The following is a 14,151-nucleotide window of genomic DNA, read 5'->3' as shown; positions in this document are numbered from 1 at the left end:
TTACTGTGGGCAGTTTGGTAGATGTGCTATTGAAATTTAGCAGATGCATAGAGCATTTGTATTTTCTGCAATATTACATAAAAATAGATTACTTACAGCCAAGACAGAATAAAGGTCTTTCAGAGGCTTGACATGACTACCACAAACTGAACTCAAATACTGCTTGTTTAAGCATCTTTATTTTTCCAAATGTCTAAAAATTCAGTACATGGTACAATGAAGTCACACTTTAAAAAAGAAATATCTGTCTTAGAGAAGCCAGGAAAAATCTTTAAATTGTACTTTAACTCTGAGCCAGCTTTGAAGGATAACTTTTTAAAAAAAAAATAGAAAAAGACTCACATTTGCAGAGAAAATAACACTTCTGCTTTCTAGGTGCAGACAGGTGGTAATATTGGCTACAAAGCAGATGATTTTATTTCTGGTGAATCCATTAAGTCTAGGAAAAGCAGAAATTCAATCAATCTGGAGTCAGAAATCGGGGAGATCACTTCTTATCAGTAGCTATGAAACCCGTCTATCTGGAGGAATTAGAGCTGGAGCGAGAGCGATGGCGTCTGCGACCGGGAGATCTTGAGCGAGAGCGGCGGCGGACTGGGGACCGTCTCCTAGGTGAGCGAGATCTGCAAAACCATTAAAAATTGTGTCAGGAACAGAGGAGGGAGAAGCAAACGGATGACTCTAAACCATAAGAAAGAGGAACGGAATCAACAGTGGACCCATTTGCTGATTGAAGATCATTCATCATCGTACCTTCTCCTCATGCGTGGTGGTGTGCGACGCCACATAGGCGGGGGCGGGGGCATTCTGCGAGGGGGAGAAAGTCTCCGAGGTGGAGGACGGATTCGTTGAGGTAGCACAGCGGCTGCAGTGATTTCCTGTCCATCAATCTGTCCTGTCAATCACAAATCAACATCACAGAAGTCAATAACCAAAGAAGCCCATAATAATCCTGTGAGACAAAAGACAAAGAACACATTCTGGCGTACCTCCATCCATATGTTTTAAAGCTTTCTGGGCCTCTTCGGGAGTTTCAAATTCCACATAGGCGAAGCCCTTGGTCAAGTGGGTATGGACTCTGTCCACTGGCATATCAACTGCTTTGATTTTTCCATAAGTGGAAAAGATCTCTTGTATGTGTTCCTGTGCAAACAAATACACAATATTTTAGGTCAAATGTAAATTGACCTTTTCAGGTATGTTGCTAGATTTGATTTACAATAATCTGAATTCATAATACAAAATAGAGTGTTACAACAAGATTGAGGAATCTTGTTCTACTATCAGGGCGATAATGAGATATTGCCGTGGTCTTACCTTGGTGACATTCCTGGTCAGTCGCTTCAAGTGAATTCTGGTTGGCTTGGGGCTTGGGCTTCTTTTCCTTCGCTCCTTATCATCTCCCCTCTTTTGTGTTTTAGACCTGCAGAATCACAAACAAAACACTACTTATCCTTTTCACAAAATAAACAAGTAAAAAGAGTGACACCCCAGTGCATGACTGCTTTGCAGCTGTATCTGATGAAGTGACTTACGCTGAGCGTGAGCGCCGACGATTGTCATGGCGCCTACGGCTGGGGCTTGGTGAGCCTGAGGAGCTGGAGGAGGAAGAGGAACGGGAAGTTGAAGAGCCAGAACGGCTGGAACCAGATGAGCTTGATCCTCTTGAGGAACCAGAGCTGGAACCAGAGCTGCTGCTTGAAGAAGAGCTGGATCTGGACATGACGGTGGTAAATAAAATGCAGACATAAGAGATATATATTGTCACAAACACGAGTAATAACATAAAGAGGTAATTCCTAAAGCAAACCTGCTGCTGCTGCCAGTAGAAGCACTGCGCCGTTTCCTTGCTTTATCCCGTCCTCTGTCTTTGTCCCCCTCCTTTGTACTGGTCTTTTCTTTCCCTCTGTCTTTTGTTTTTTCCTCCTCCTTTCGTTTTGTCGGGGATGGTGCCCTAAAGTCAAGGAGGGAAGGATGCTGTTACTTTGAGACCATATGTGTTGTGAATGATGTAGGGCAGCTACCAACAACAATGTTCATTCTTCATCACTCAAGTCAAAAATACTTTGGATCATTTGTTTTATTTTTTGCAAACAAGAACAGTGAAAACTTCCCCGAAATAATTCCCACAGCCTAACACAGTATCCCCAATTTTTTTCCTTTTGTTTGGCCAACAGCCCCCAAAATTTTAGAAATATCATGGTTACATTGTTACCATGATTCCCTTAGGAGAACGTATATACATTTTGACAAGATGGAACACATTATAAAGCAGCTTTTGTGGTTGTGACAATATCATGAAACACAAGTAAGTGGGAGTTATGTAACTTGGTAACAACATGCGATGACCAACCCTTGCAGTGAAGAGGTTATAATGCTTTAAATATATATATAAAAAAGGAAATTGTATTGGGTTTACCGTGTAACTCTAACCCGACTCTCATTAGATAACCAATAATATACAATAATTTAGACAAATGTCCTCTTATAAATACTTTGCTGTAATGAATGATACATTGTTGTCCTGGAGAGACAACATTGACTTGGTCTGCAAAAAAAAAAGAAAATATAAAACAATTATTACCTCCAGGGATAAACCAATCAATTACGTGACCAAGGAAAATAGTAAAAGCCTCCTCCTGAAGGTATAAATATGCTCTAGGATAAACACAAATAGGAGCCAAATCGCCGCACTGTTGCAAGAAATGCAGGTCAGTCGACGTCACATGTTAACAATGACGGCCATAGTTTTAAAGGTTTGTGTAATATTTATTTATCTTTTCCTAAAAAGCAAACTAGACTACCATCAACTGTAACATTAGCCTCGGAAAGAAACTCGCCGCCATTGATATCCATTCAAAGACTCCTCAAAACAAGGAGGTATCGAGCGGGATTATCATGAATTACCATGGTAATAAAACGCTCGTACTGTTGGAAAATATGATAGTTTTTTATATATATCTCAAACTTAACCTGAAATTGATATAAGTTTGTTTGAAATTCAATAAAAGCCCACACTTACATATCTTTGAACGCGATGATCTCGCTTCTACCACTTGCGGCCGCCTGCAAAATGTCGCACCGTGATGGCGTCAGAGCGGAAGTGACGTACTCAACCAGGAAATGTTCATACTCATTCGTTGTTTATTTATGTTGAGGTGGATGAAAATGTAACAGTGTGAATGGCGAAATCATAGATGTGCAAGGACGAATTATGTCTCACCATGACCTGAAATGAGTTGACCAGATGGGAGGCATAAACCGATCTTTCCTCTTGAGGTAAATCTGAGTTCTTCACTTTATAACGATTGTATGCTAGCTATCGTTATCTTTTTGCTAGCAGTAGTTACAGATGTACGAGAACACAGTCCAATACAACAGTGTAAACAAACATCTGTAACTGTACCTACACGGTTTAAAACTTAATTTAGGATAAACATCGAGTAACGATACCGAACATCAAGCAAACGTATGCCGAAAAACGAACCATTCGTAGAGATCAATTGTTCTCTTTTAGGTGGATCATTCATTTCAGTTCTTGTTTTATCGAAAATGATTTTTCTGTATACAAGAAATTCTGATTACAAGGTAAATGTTAGTTTAAAGGCAGTAAGAAAAAGAAAAAATACGAAGAAAACGTTGGAGTCATACAGTTTTTTGCATCAGTTCATGGTTGCATTATTCATATTTTTTGACCTCAGCAACAACAACTATATCTACATTTATTCAAAAGTCACATTTGTAGATGTGGGTTTTCATTATAGAACCAACAGTAATTTGTATTTATTTATGAATCTTCTAGAGATTAACAGCACAATACACAGAGTTCCTCTGGAGTGACTAACCATGGGCCGGCTAGATGAAGCTGCCAAACAGAAAGTGGTGGAGCTACGGAAGGCTGGTCTCAGTTTCCGTAAAATTAAAGCTGTGCTGGAGCTCGAGAACATCAAGGTGTCTGCCCAGGCCATCTACCTGTACCTAAGGGAGTTTCAAGGGCGGGCACCTGGAAGGGTCAGACCTTTGGAGGCTGGAAGCAGCACATCACAGGTACTGGTGAATCCTCGAGCAGGGCCAATACAAGAGAGCTGGAATAACATTCACCTCCAAAACCTTCTACGGGAGGCATCTCAGCATGCTGGCTTTACAGCAGCTGCAAACTTTGCCAAACAGACTCAAACAAATCAAGACAGTGGTGCAAAGCCATCTAGGCCTGGGGAGGCCAGTGGAGGAAGCCGACCAGAGCGACAGCGCGAGGGAGATAAGGAGGAAAATGACATCCAGATTATTAGCGTCACCTCCCTTGCCCAAAACAGCCAACAAAGGAGTCCACAGTCAACTGCAACAATGGCGAATACATGTACTGTATCTTCGACACTAACAGCTTCTGGGGCAGCTATGAGGAGGAGAGTCACACCTTCTCCAGCCTCCAACTCAATGCTGGCAGCTCGAAAGAGGCTTTTGGATAAGGCGCTGTCACAAAAGATGAAGGTATATATTTATGAATAATATCATTCTAGTCTTCTAATTTCAAAAGTTAGGTTTGTAAAATGAATGATTACAAAAGCTGGGAAATATATTTTTTAAAGCTTAAGTATGATTCAGCCTTGACTTCTATACATTTCTTCCTTACAGTCATTCCACCAGGTGGCATCATTGTTAAGGAGAGATCACTTGAGTGTTCAAGGTCCAAGTACTGTGCCACCATCACCTGAAATGTACGATTTAACCAATGAAAAGGTGAGAAAAGAGCTCCATAAATCATTTCGTGGTTTCAAGACTGTCTGCCATCTCTTGTGGCCTTGCAACACAACCAGTTAGGTCCAAGATTCTGTTTATAGAATAGATATTTGACCAATCAATAACTGGTTGTGAGTAGTGTTCAAGCATATCTAACCCTTTTCTGAGACATAACTAATTTAATACTTAATTCATGCAAATATGCATTCTAGATATTTTTATTTTTTTCCTATTTTTATGCTCCACAGACTGTTATGGAAGGTCAGCCTGGAGGAGGCACTGCCCCCAGGCGCTTTCTCACACAGAGACCAAGTCCCTCTGTTCGTTCCCTCCACCCTCTCCCTCGAGTTGGCATTCATCTTCCAAATGGATCACCATCATCTTTAACATCTTCTGGGGCTGCCACCATTCGTCTGCAGACCTCTGGAGGTCAGGGCACCACTCGTAGTGACAGAAACCAAAGCCCCCAACACACAGTCCAAGATGCAGGAGGTAGAGGAGGTCTGCAGGATCAGGTCAAGACTCTGAGTACTGAGGTGCATAGTTTGGGTCTTGCAGTGAAGATGCTGGTGGAGCAGCAGTGTCGTTTGGAGAGGGAGCAAGCACAACAGACACACATTCAGAAGCAAATCCTCAGCACTCTACAGAGCTTCTCCTCCAAACTTGGACATTGTAGCAGTGCTCAACAGCAGCAAAACCAAGCTCCATCCCCCTCTGATTTGTCAGCTTCTGCACCTTCCTCCTTCAACCAAGACGCATTCAGCTTCAGTCAAGGCCCATACAGCCAGTGCAGCCAGACCCAGCCAAGCTACAATTCTTTAGAAAGTCTAGATAATACAGAGGCCTTTAAACTGCCTGGTCTGAGCCCTTCAAGTATGAATGGGTTTCCACAATGTAGCAATGCAGAGAACCGCCCTCTAACGCATACTCCTCCTCAAACACAAACGTATGCAGCTGCTTACCCACAACAGTCAAACAGCCAAGCACTCATGCCAACATACACAGAGTCATATGTCTCTTCGTATAGCCAGGCACATTCTCAGACTTTCAGAGGATCAGAGAGTGAAGCGTCTGATTTCTCAAGCAGCTGTTCGGCCAGGACTCTCCAGGATTGCAGTGTGTCCACCAGGCCATTGATGAACTCTGACCAGTCTTCAATGGATCAAGAGATAAATATAATTAAAGTGGAAGGACCTTAAACAGCTTCCACTGAAAGTGTTTGGACCATAAGGGCTTGGAGGTGCTTTTTAGGAGTCACTTTGGAATACTTATTTAATTATCATTGTCTTTTTTATAGTGATGTATACCGTAGCATTTCTTAAAATAACTTATTTTAAATTCTCAAATACATTCAAGACAAAACAGGCAGCAATAAAGTGAATGGTTTAATGTGACTGAAAACAAGGCACTGATTGCTAAATACAAGTAAGGTTTTGTGAAGGCAGTTTGTCATTATTTTGAACAGTTGTATCTTTTGTACGTGTTATTTTTGAAACATTACGACTTGGCTAGAACTGTTTCTTTAATGGCTCTGTGCTAACACAATAAAACATATTATCCACTGTGACTAGCTACCGTGCTTATATGTTACATTTTACACATGAACCTTAAAAAATAAAGCAATGTAATCAGAAAATTGACATTGTGCAGCTAAAAAATATGAAGGGGTGGAATTTATCTTGTTACTAGCAATGGAATGACAGTTAGATAAATTGTTTAAACAAGAATACATTATTCACTTTTAATGTTTGTCAGACCCTGCTGATAGCACAGAGTTCATGAGGTACAGGTGTGAGGGTGAAGCCCTCAACATGAGTCAGATCCAGGTCATCCTCTTTAACCCCAAGAGGAGGAGTGAAACGAAAGTGTTGGACAAGTGAGGTGAAGAAGAGAAACAGCTCCATGCGTGCCAAACTTTCCCCTGTACAAGCTCTTTGGCCTGAAACAAAACAAAAGACAAGCAAGTGAATTTCCTTCTCTCAAGCATTTTAGTAACGTACAACAAAACACAAATTACCTGCAGAAAATGGTATAAAAGCGTCTCTCTTTCTGAAACGTCCTTCCTTATCAAGGAAATGGGCTGGGTTGAAAGTGTGAGGCGTTTCCCATTCATCCTTATCCCAATGAGCAGATGAGAGCAAAAGAATCACTGGAGTACCCTGAATGAATTAGACAGGGCTGTTGAGGGATTTAGATAATTCAAGGTTGGAGGTTTATATCATTGTGATATTCTGATACAGATCAAAAACTTTATTAGTGAAGTGATGACTGGTTGAAGACTTATAGCAATTCTAATGTATATGTTGCTGTTATTCTTACCAACTTCACCAGAAAGCTAACCCATCCCTTTCCTCTGAAAAAAGGCAAGTCTGTGTCACTACGCCTTAAAAATAACTTCCGATTTAGCAATTAAGGCTGTAAATTACTTACTATTGAACAAATAGCATGGGTTTAGGAGTTAAGTGAATGTCATAGTTTTTAAGAAAAGGTGAATATATAGTGAGCGAGGCGTTATGCGAAGTAGAATCTCAACAAGGCTAGACAACTTATGTAGCACCCAACCATAAATGTTATCTCAAGACGCTTTACAAACAGAGCAGGTGTAGATAGTACTCTTTGATAACCACCTCCTCACCATACACTATCCTGCTTTTTCTTCAGCTGAAAACCAAAGACACAGACAAGGTTACACTATATATTGATTTAAAGTTTCATTAATTGATTTTAAAATGGTTTATATATGCAGCTATAAAACAGTACCTTACATTCGGTGCTTGGTTGGTGTATTGTGGTTCATGGTAACTTTGTGTCTGTTTTCACTGATTTGGTCGAGGTCTCTTTCACTCAGCTCCTCGTGTGCTTCCGCATCCCTCACTGTTTCTGGTGTCTCCTTAGATTACGTAATTTCATATGATATGTGTGATGTGGTTGCCCCTTACATTGCTCTTGCTATTCAGAATTAATAACCATTGCCAGGGGTTTTTGACCAATCAGAATAAAGTATTTAACACGGCTGAGTGATCATTAAGAATAACACCTAACACAAGGTGCAAAAACAGCACAAAATAATGTATTTAAAGTGCCATTAATTTGGCCAGTGTTACATGCAACTTGTTTAACCGTGTCACATGATTTATGAGTGAATTGGATGCATCCACTGGTAAAGGTGGGTTGCACAACTATCTGTTTTGTGCATTTAACTTGACTACACTTCTAAGTATAACCATACTACTTCGAAAAAGTACATCATAGGAGTGTTAGTGAACCTGTCCTGTGAAATACTTTGCTTTTCAAACTGTTGTATCACCTTCTTGATGAAGTAGCCCTGGAAGGTGACATCACGAGTGGTCCGATGATGTACTATTGGTACAGCAATGGCCACTCTTTGTATTTCATGGATCACAGCATCAGTGTATGGCAGGTTCTTCCTGTCCTGTGCCTGAACCACACAACTTCCTATAACCCTGCTCAACTCTTCCTGGACCTGGTCTGAAAGATCCAGCAAAAGGAAAAGTTAATTTGCTTTATATTTCACTGAAAAGGGGATCCTAGGCTTAATAAGTATATTTGTTAAAGATTATTTGCAGCCATATAAAAAGATGCTGTTTGACACAGAATTCAAAAATAAGGGAACCATGGTCAAGGCAGAACACAAGTGCCCTAAAGGATGTACTCTCTGGAAAGATTGATTAGTTTAGGTATGTCATGATGGTTCACCCAAGGACAGGTTTTGATTATAAGTCTTAAGTGTGTTAATGATTAAGTTAACATAGTCAGTCATTCCAACCTGACATCAAATACCTTGTGGCAATAAAACCAGGGTGCTGAGTTTTTCAAGTTTCTTCTATCTAAGCCAGGAAGTTGCACTGAATACACAGCAAAAAGACTACAGATGGTGGCTATCTAGGCTATCCCTTATTCTGGTCCTGCTGGACTATTAGTACCTCCTCAAACCATTGGGTTACAGTTGTCTGTATCTGTGATGTAAAAATGGAAACCAAAAGATCTAGTATTACCAACATACAACAGTCCGGAATGCTACACAGATGGCCTGACTCTGGTCAATTGCCAACCAAGCACTTGCTGGGATAGTGGAAAATGTTTCCTGTGTTGTATGGTTTCAGGTGTATCACTTTAGGTACAGGGGCTGACCAGGGAAAACATGCTGCAACAGCCCTAAAGATTTGATAGATATAACACATCTTCAAATTAAGAAACACAAAAGTCTAATGTAAATAAAACAAATTAAACATGCTGCAAATGAAAAAAGGTGATACAGACAGCTGATTTGTCTGTAGCACATGATCAAAATTGGTAAAGGGAGCAGATAAAACCCAGACTTATACTTAAACTCACGATCGAAAAAGCCATGATTCTTTGTGCGTGCGTGCGCGCGCGCGCGCGTGCGGGCAGGCGGGCGGGCTCCTCACCTTGTATTTTTGGGTACTTGGCCATGAGCAGTAAGCCATATCTTATGGTAGTTGCAGTAGTGTCTGTGCCGGCAGTAAACAGATTGACCACTGTCACCAGTAGGTTGTCATCATAGTAGTGAGATTTCATATTGCCAGATGCCTTATGAGTATAAATGAAAAATACATTTAATAACACATTTAGGTTTTAAAATTTGTGATCAACTTTAACATGCATTGTCTTTCCTTTATCAAACATGAAGTGCCATTTTGGGATAACAGACTACTCAATACATTGTACCTGTAACTTCTATACAACTCAGTGAAGTCGCTTGAGATCTAATGTGTACTCTGTAGTTACTATTGGGATGTAATGTTCCTTTAAAGTGACAGCATGGTATAATTTTATAGAGAATACTGAGGTCACTTATACAGTTATAAATCTTTAGAGCAGACAGTGAATTGTTGTTTTGATGGCTATTATAGATCCACCTGCCCTGATGACTCCGGACAAAATCTGTCTTCCTAGAAAACAAAGGTCTTGTATATACAATGGATATCAAAAGTCTACATACCCTTGTTAAAATGTCAGGTTTTGTGGTGTAAAAAAATGAAACCAAGATAAATCATGTCAGAACTTTTTCCACCTTCGATGTGACCTGTTACATGAACAATTGAATTGAAAAAAAAAAGGAAATCTTTTAGGGGGAAGAATACAAAAATGATAAATAAAACAAGGTGGTTGCATAAGTGTACTGTTCAGTCAAAGCTGAGGAAATGACAAACAATGCTCACTGCAATCCAGCGGGTGGTGGCAAGGAGCAGAAACCCTGGCACCGATCAAAATCACACTGGGAGAAGAAGCAGTGCACTCAGCTGCAATCAGTGCAACTCAAAGTAGCTGCCTGAATTAACCAATCACATCCAAACTCAGGGCAAATAGTAGTCAGTATACACCTGTCATAATGTAAAGTGACTTTGATTAATCCCAATAAAGATCAGATGTTCTAGGAGGATTTTCCTGACATTTCCTCAGTTGCATCTTACAACAAAAGCCATGGTCCACAGGGAGCTTCCAAAGCAGCAGAGGGATCTCAATGTTGAAAGGTATCACTCAGGAGAAGAGTCCAAAATGTTTCCAAGGCATTAGATATACCATGGACCACAGTGAAGACAGTCATCATCAAGTGGAGAAAATATGGCACAACAGTGACATTACCAAGAACTGGACATCCCTCCAAAACTGATGAAAAGACGAGAAGAAAACTGGTCCGGGAGGCTTCCAAGAGGCCTACAGCAACATTAAAGGAGCTGCAGGGATTTCTGACTCGTACTGGCTGTGTACTACATGTGAGAACATCTCTCGTATTCTTCATATGTTTCAGCTATGGGTAGGGTTGCCAGACGGAAGCCTTTTCTTATGAAGAGAAACATCCAAGCCAGGCAAACATTTTCAAAAACATACATGAAGTCACCACAAAGCATGTGACAAATGTTTCATGGTCTGATGAAACCAAAGTTGAACTTTTTGGCCATAACTCTAAAAGTGATGGTTGGTAAAAGTTCTGACATGATTTATTTTGGTGTTATTTTTTTTACATCACAAAACCTGGCATCTAACAAGGGTGTGTAAACTTTTGATATCTACTGTAAACACTTCACTTTGCCCCAGATGCAAACCTGGGGTAACTCGACCTTATCTGACATGCACTTGTGTGACCTGATTCTTTACTATGTGACCAGGCTGACAATGATTAACATTGTCTTCAAAGCTATAAGGTTTAGGGCACTAACATTGAAGAAATACACAGCTCTAGTCGGCTGCCATTGTAATTGAATGTTATTCCCAGTAGTATGAGGTACTTGTCAATATTAAGAGTACAGGCAGTGAAACATGTAAATTTTGCGTTTGAAAATAGTTCTAAAATAAAGTTGCTTTCAGATGGCAAAGTAAAGCACTGAAAGATTTCAAAATATAGCATGCACACACTGACAAAGATGTTCATTTTTAGGTCAGAGTTTCTTAAAATCAGCTAAATTATGTTTTAAAATAAGCCCCCTATGCAGCAGTTGATAGCCAAGCTTCTGTGTAAGTTCCCCACCTGTGGGTAATCTACTTACTCTTGACAAGTGCTCCATGCAACCTGACTAATGGCATTTCAGTTTTTTGGAAGGGTCCTTTCCTCCTGTGCAATGTCTTTAAAGTTATTATTTGTAAAAGGTTACTCTTTCTTGTGTACCTCAAGCTGGATCTTGTGGACTAGAAAGGAATCTATTAATCCTCTGCACATCTGTGGATTGAGAGTGTCCTGTAAACTCTTGATCAGCTCTGTCATGCGTTTCCTATTAGTGAACGCACTCTTTACCAGTTGCTTTCGGGCTCTGACCCAACTGAACAGCCTTGGAAAATAATTGTATAACTGTAAAAAACAAACAAAAAAACACAAGGAAAAATGACACAACATGCTCCATATCTTTTCTGTAATCCACATCACTCATTCACAGTCTTGTTACCTCGTATGCCCTCTATTTCCCCTTGTAACAAATGTTGGCAGAGAAATATATTTTATTGTGTCAAAGCTATCTAACCTGCCCTCAATTTTCCATTAAGGTCAATATCACATTGATGCCAATGATTCACCCATCCAAATATGTACCTGTACTGAAGCAGAGCCCATGAGTTTGGTGTTCTTGGTAGCTCTATCCACCATTGACACAAACACTGGGTCATCATATTCAAATCTGTTTCCATACACAATAGAGCAGATGATATTGCTCGCAGCCTGGTTTAGCGGCTGGGCTGTATCAAAGGCTTTACCTAAAAAGGAGAAAAAAATTAACTTATATGAATATGAATATGGTTGACTTATATTAAACCACTACAAACTACTTAGTTTCTAGTTTTCATTTAGGCAAACAAAAATAAGACCTTTTCATAAAAGAAAAGCTCAAGGTTAGTTACCATTTTTGTCTTTGATCCAGTTAATCAGGCATCGACTTTCTTCAATAATTATCTCTTCAGATACTTTTCTGCCCATGCCGAAATCTCTCATGTTAGTAAGTGCAAAACGTCTCATTTCTTTCCAAGAGTCACCATTAGCAAACACGATCCCTGTGGATGACGAAGTGAAAATCATATTGTATGTTTTAAAATTAATTCAACAAGAAAAATATATACATTTATATAACTTAATATTTATTGGTCCTCACCATGTGTTAATTTCAGGTCATGGATAATTGGGTTAGTACTTCTCTCTGAAAATGCATCACTGTTGACCAGAGCCTCTTTGATCGTCTTGTGTCCTGCCAGCACCACCATTTTTTGGGGCCCAAAATTGAAAGTGAATACAGATCCATATTTCTTGGAGAGCTAAAATAAAGATGAAAAAATACCTGCATTACTTGAAGAATACAACTATGAATTCTATATTACATAAGTATATTACGTAAGTTCATTTTACATACGCAGAAATATGACCATTTGCATCAATCTTATAACTCAACTCAACTTTATTTATATAGCACCTTTCATACATATACATGCAGCTCAAAGTTCTTCACAAAATACGTAAGAGTGGAAAGAAAAGATAAAAATAAGGTAGCGTTGACAAGATCAGATGAATACAATAAATAAATAGATAAATAGATAATTAAATAAGATAAATAAATGTTAAAGCAATTATTAAAATAATAAAACAGATTAGAAACCATCATTCAAACACATGCATATCTACTGTATATATTTACTCACCTCATACAGCATGATATGACGTGATTGAGCCAGATGCAGCAAATTTCCAATGATAGGCAGCGGTCTGGGTCCTGGAGGCTCCTTTTTTTGGTTATCAGAGCTGGAAAAAAATATATACAAAACAAGAAGGACTCCCACAGTGCCCAATACAGTGGTGGTACTTGGGGCCTGCAGAAAAAGGTTTTCCATTGCAGCTACACTTCAAGCTTCACTGTAAAAAAGAAAAAGAAAACACAGACAAAGCTTTGTGTCTCTGTGATCCCAGAGGATGAGTATTAGGACGAAGGATAGACCATTTTTTTCCCTCCAAGTTATAGGAAAAGGAGTGAAACAGGGGAGGAGGGACGAGTCACTATTTAACCAAACTCTGTTTTGCAAAGGCCATCAATCACAGATTTCCACTTATCACTTTTGTTGACTCTTTAAATAAAAACAGTTCTAGGTTTATGTACAACTTATGTAGTAATAGACTGTTACAGCCATCACACAAATTAAGAGTTATTGAAGTTGACACTACTTTTACCTAACTTCACCTCATTTTTAAAGGCCCAACAGATACAAGGGAAAGATACAAGATAAGAGATAAGATAAGATAAGATATTACTTTATTGATCCCCCGGGGGGGAAATTCAGTTGTTACAGCAACCCAGACATAAGTACAATCAAGAAAGAAGTTTCAATAAGTACAAAATAAGTACAATAAGTACAAAATAAGATAAAAATAAAAATAAAAAGATAAGTAAAAAAAAATTAAAAAATTAAAAATTAAAATAAAAATAAAAAATAAATAAAAACAAAATAACATAAAAATGAATAAAATAAAATAAAATAAAAATAAGTAAAATAAAATAGATAAATAAAGCTAGAATACAATTTAGATATATACAATGTTACAAATGGAATTTAAATTAAATAGCAGTAGCCTACAAAACAAAATCAATCAGTGTCTATGAAAGGGTCTACCTCAAGGCTATTGTCACATCCCTCAGACTCACTATCATCTCTGAAGATGACATCAAGTACTTTCAAAAGAGTTTAGAGCTTATTCTCAGTGATACTACAAATGCAATATAAATAAAAAGTAATGAGAATAAAACAATTACATTAAAATGGGACAAGAATAGGGCAGTAAAATTATGTTAATTTTATTTACAGTTATGAAAAAAATGTTTTGTTATATATTTATATAATATCTACATAATTTGACAGTATTTTGTGTTTATATTTGTTCAAATGTACTCAGAATTGAACAAC

The 14,151-nt window shown here is 38.8% G+C and overlaps 3 protein-coding genes across 3 annotated transcripts; 1 reads left to right on the top strand and 2 right to left on the bottom strand.

Moving 5' to 3' along the window:
- Positions 1-157: 157 nt before the first annotated feature.
- LOC117832112 (RNA-binding protein with serine-rich domain 1-like) lies at positions 158-3,151 on the bottom strand. The gene is made up of 7 exons (XM_034711092.1): positions 3,023-3,151; positions 1,811-1,954; positions 1,536-1,715; positions 1,318-1,423; positions 990-1,143; positions 754-895; positions 158-623 (listed from the first exon to the last, which is right to left on the bottom strand). Coding segments are annotated over exons 1-7 (834 nt in total). The 5' UTR covers positions 3,025-3,151; the 3' UTR covers positions 158-517.
- Positions 3,095-6,304, top strand: LOC117832110. The gene is made up of 4 exons (XM_034711090.1): positions 3,095-3,279; positions 3,803-4,488; positions 4,633-4,737; positions 4,986-6,304. Exons 2-4 carry the CDS (start codon positions 3,847-3,849, stop codon positions 5,934-5,936), a joined length of 1,698 nt encoding a protein of 565 aa, XP_034566981.1. The 5' UTR covers positions 3,095-3,279; positions 3,803-3,846; the 3' UTR covers positions 5,937-6,304.
- LOC117832111 (cytochrome P450 2K1-like) lies at positions 6,126-13,359 on the bottom strand. The gene is made up of 9 exons (XM_034711091.1): positions 12,898-13,359; positions 12,357-12,516; positions 12,109-12,258; positions 11,804-11,964; positions 11,387-11,566; positions 9,168-9,309; positions 8,045-8,226; positions 6,755-6,896; positions 6,126-6,676 (listed from the first exon to the last, which is right to left on the bottom strand). Exons 1-9 carry the CDS (start codon positions 13,084-13,086, stop codon positions 6,489-6,491), a joined length of 1,494 nt encoding a protein of 497 aa, XP_034566982.1. The 5' UTR covers positions 13,087-13,359; the 3' UTR covers positions 6,126-6,488.
- Positions 13,360-14,151: the final 792 nt, after the last annotated feature.

Source organism: Notolabrus celidotus, chromosome 20 (genome assembly GCF_009762535.1).
Source record: "Notolabrus celidotus isolate fNotCel1 chromosome 20, fNotCel1.pri, whole genome shotgun sequence".
In the NCBI taxonomy this organism is placed as follows: Eukaryota; Metazoa; Chordata; class Actinopteri; order Labriformes; family Labridae; genus Notolabrus; species Notolabrus celidotus.
This window is presented reverse-complemented; position numbering and strand designations above follow the sequence as displayed.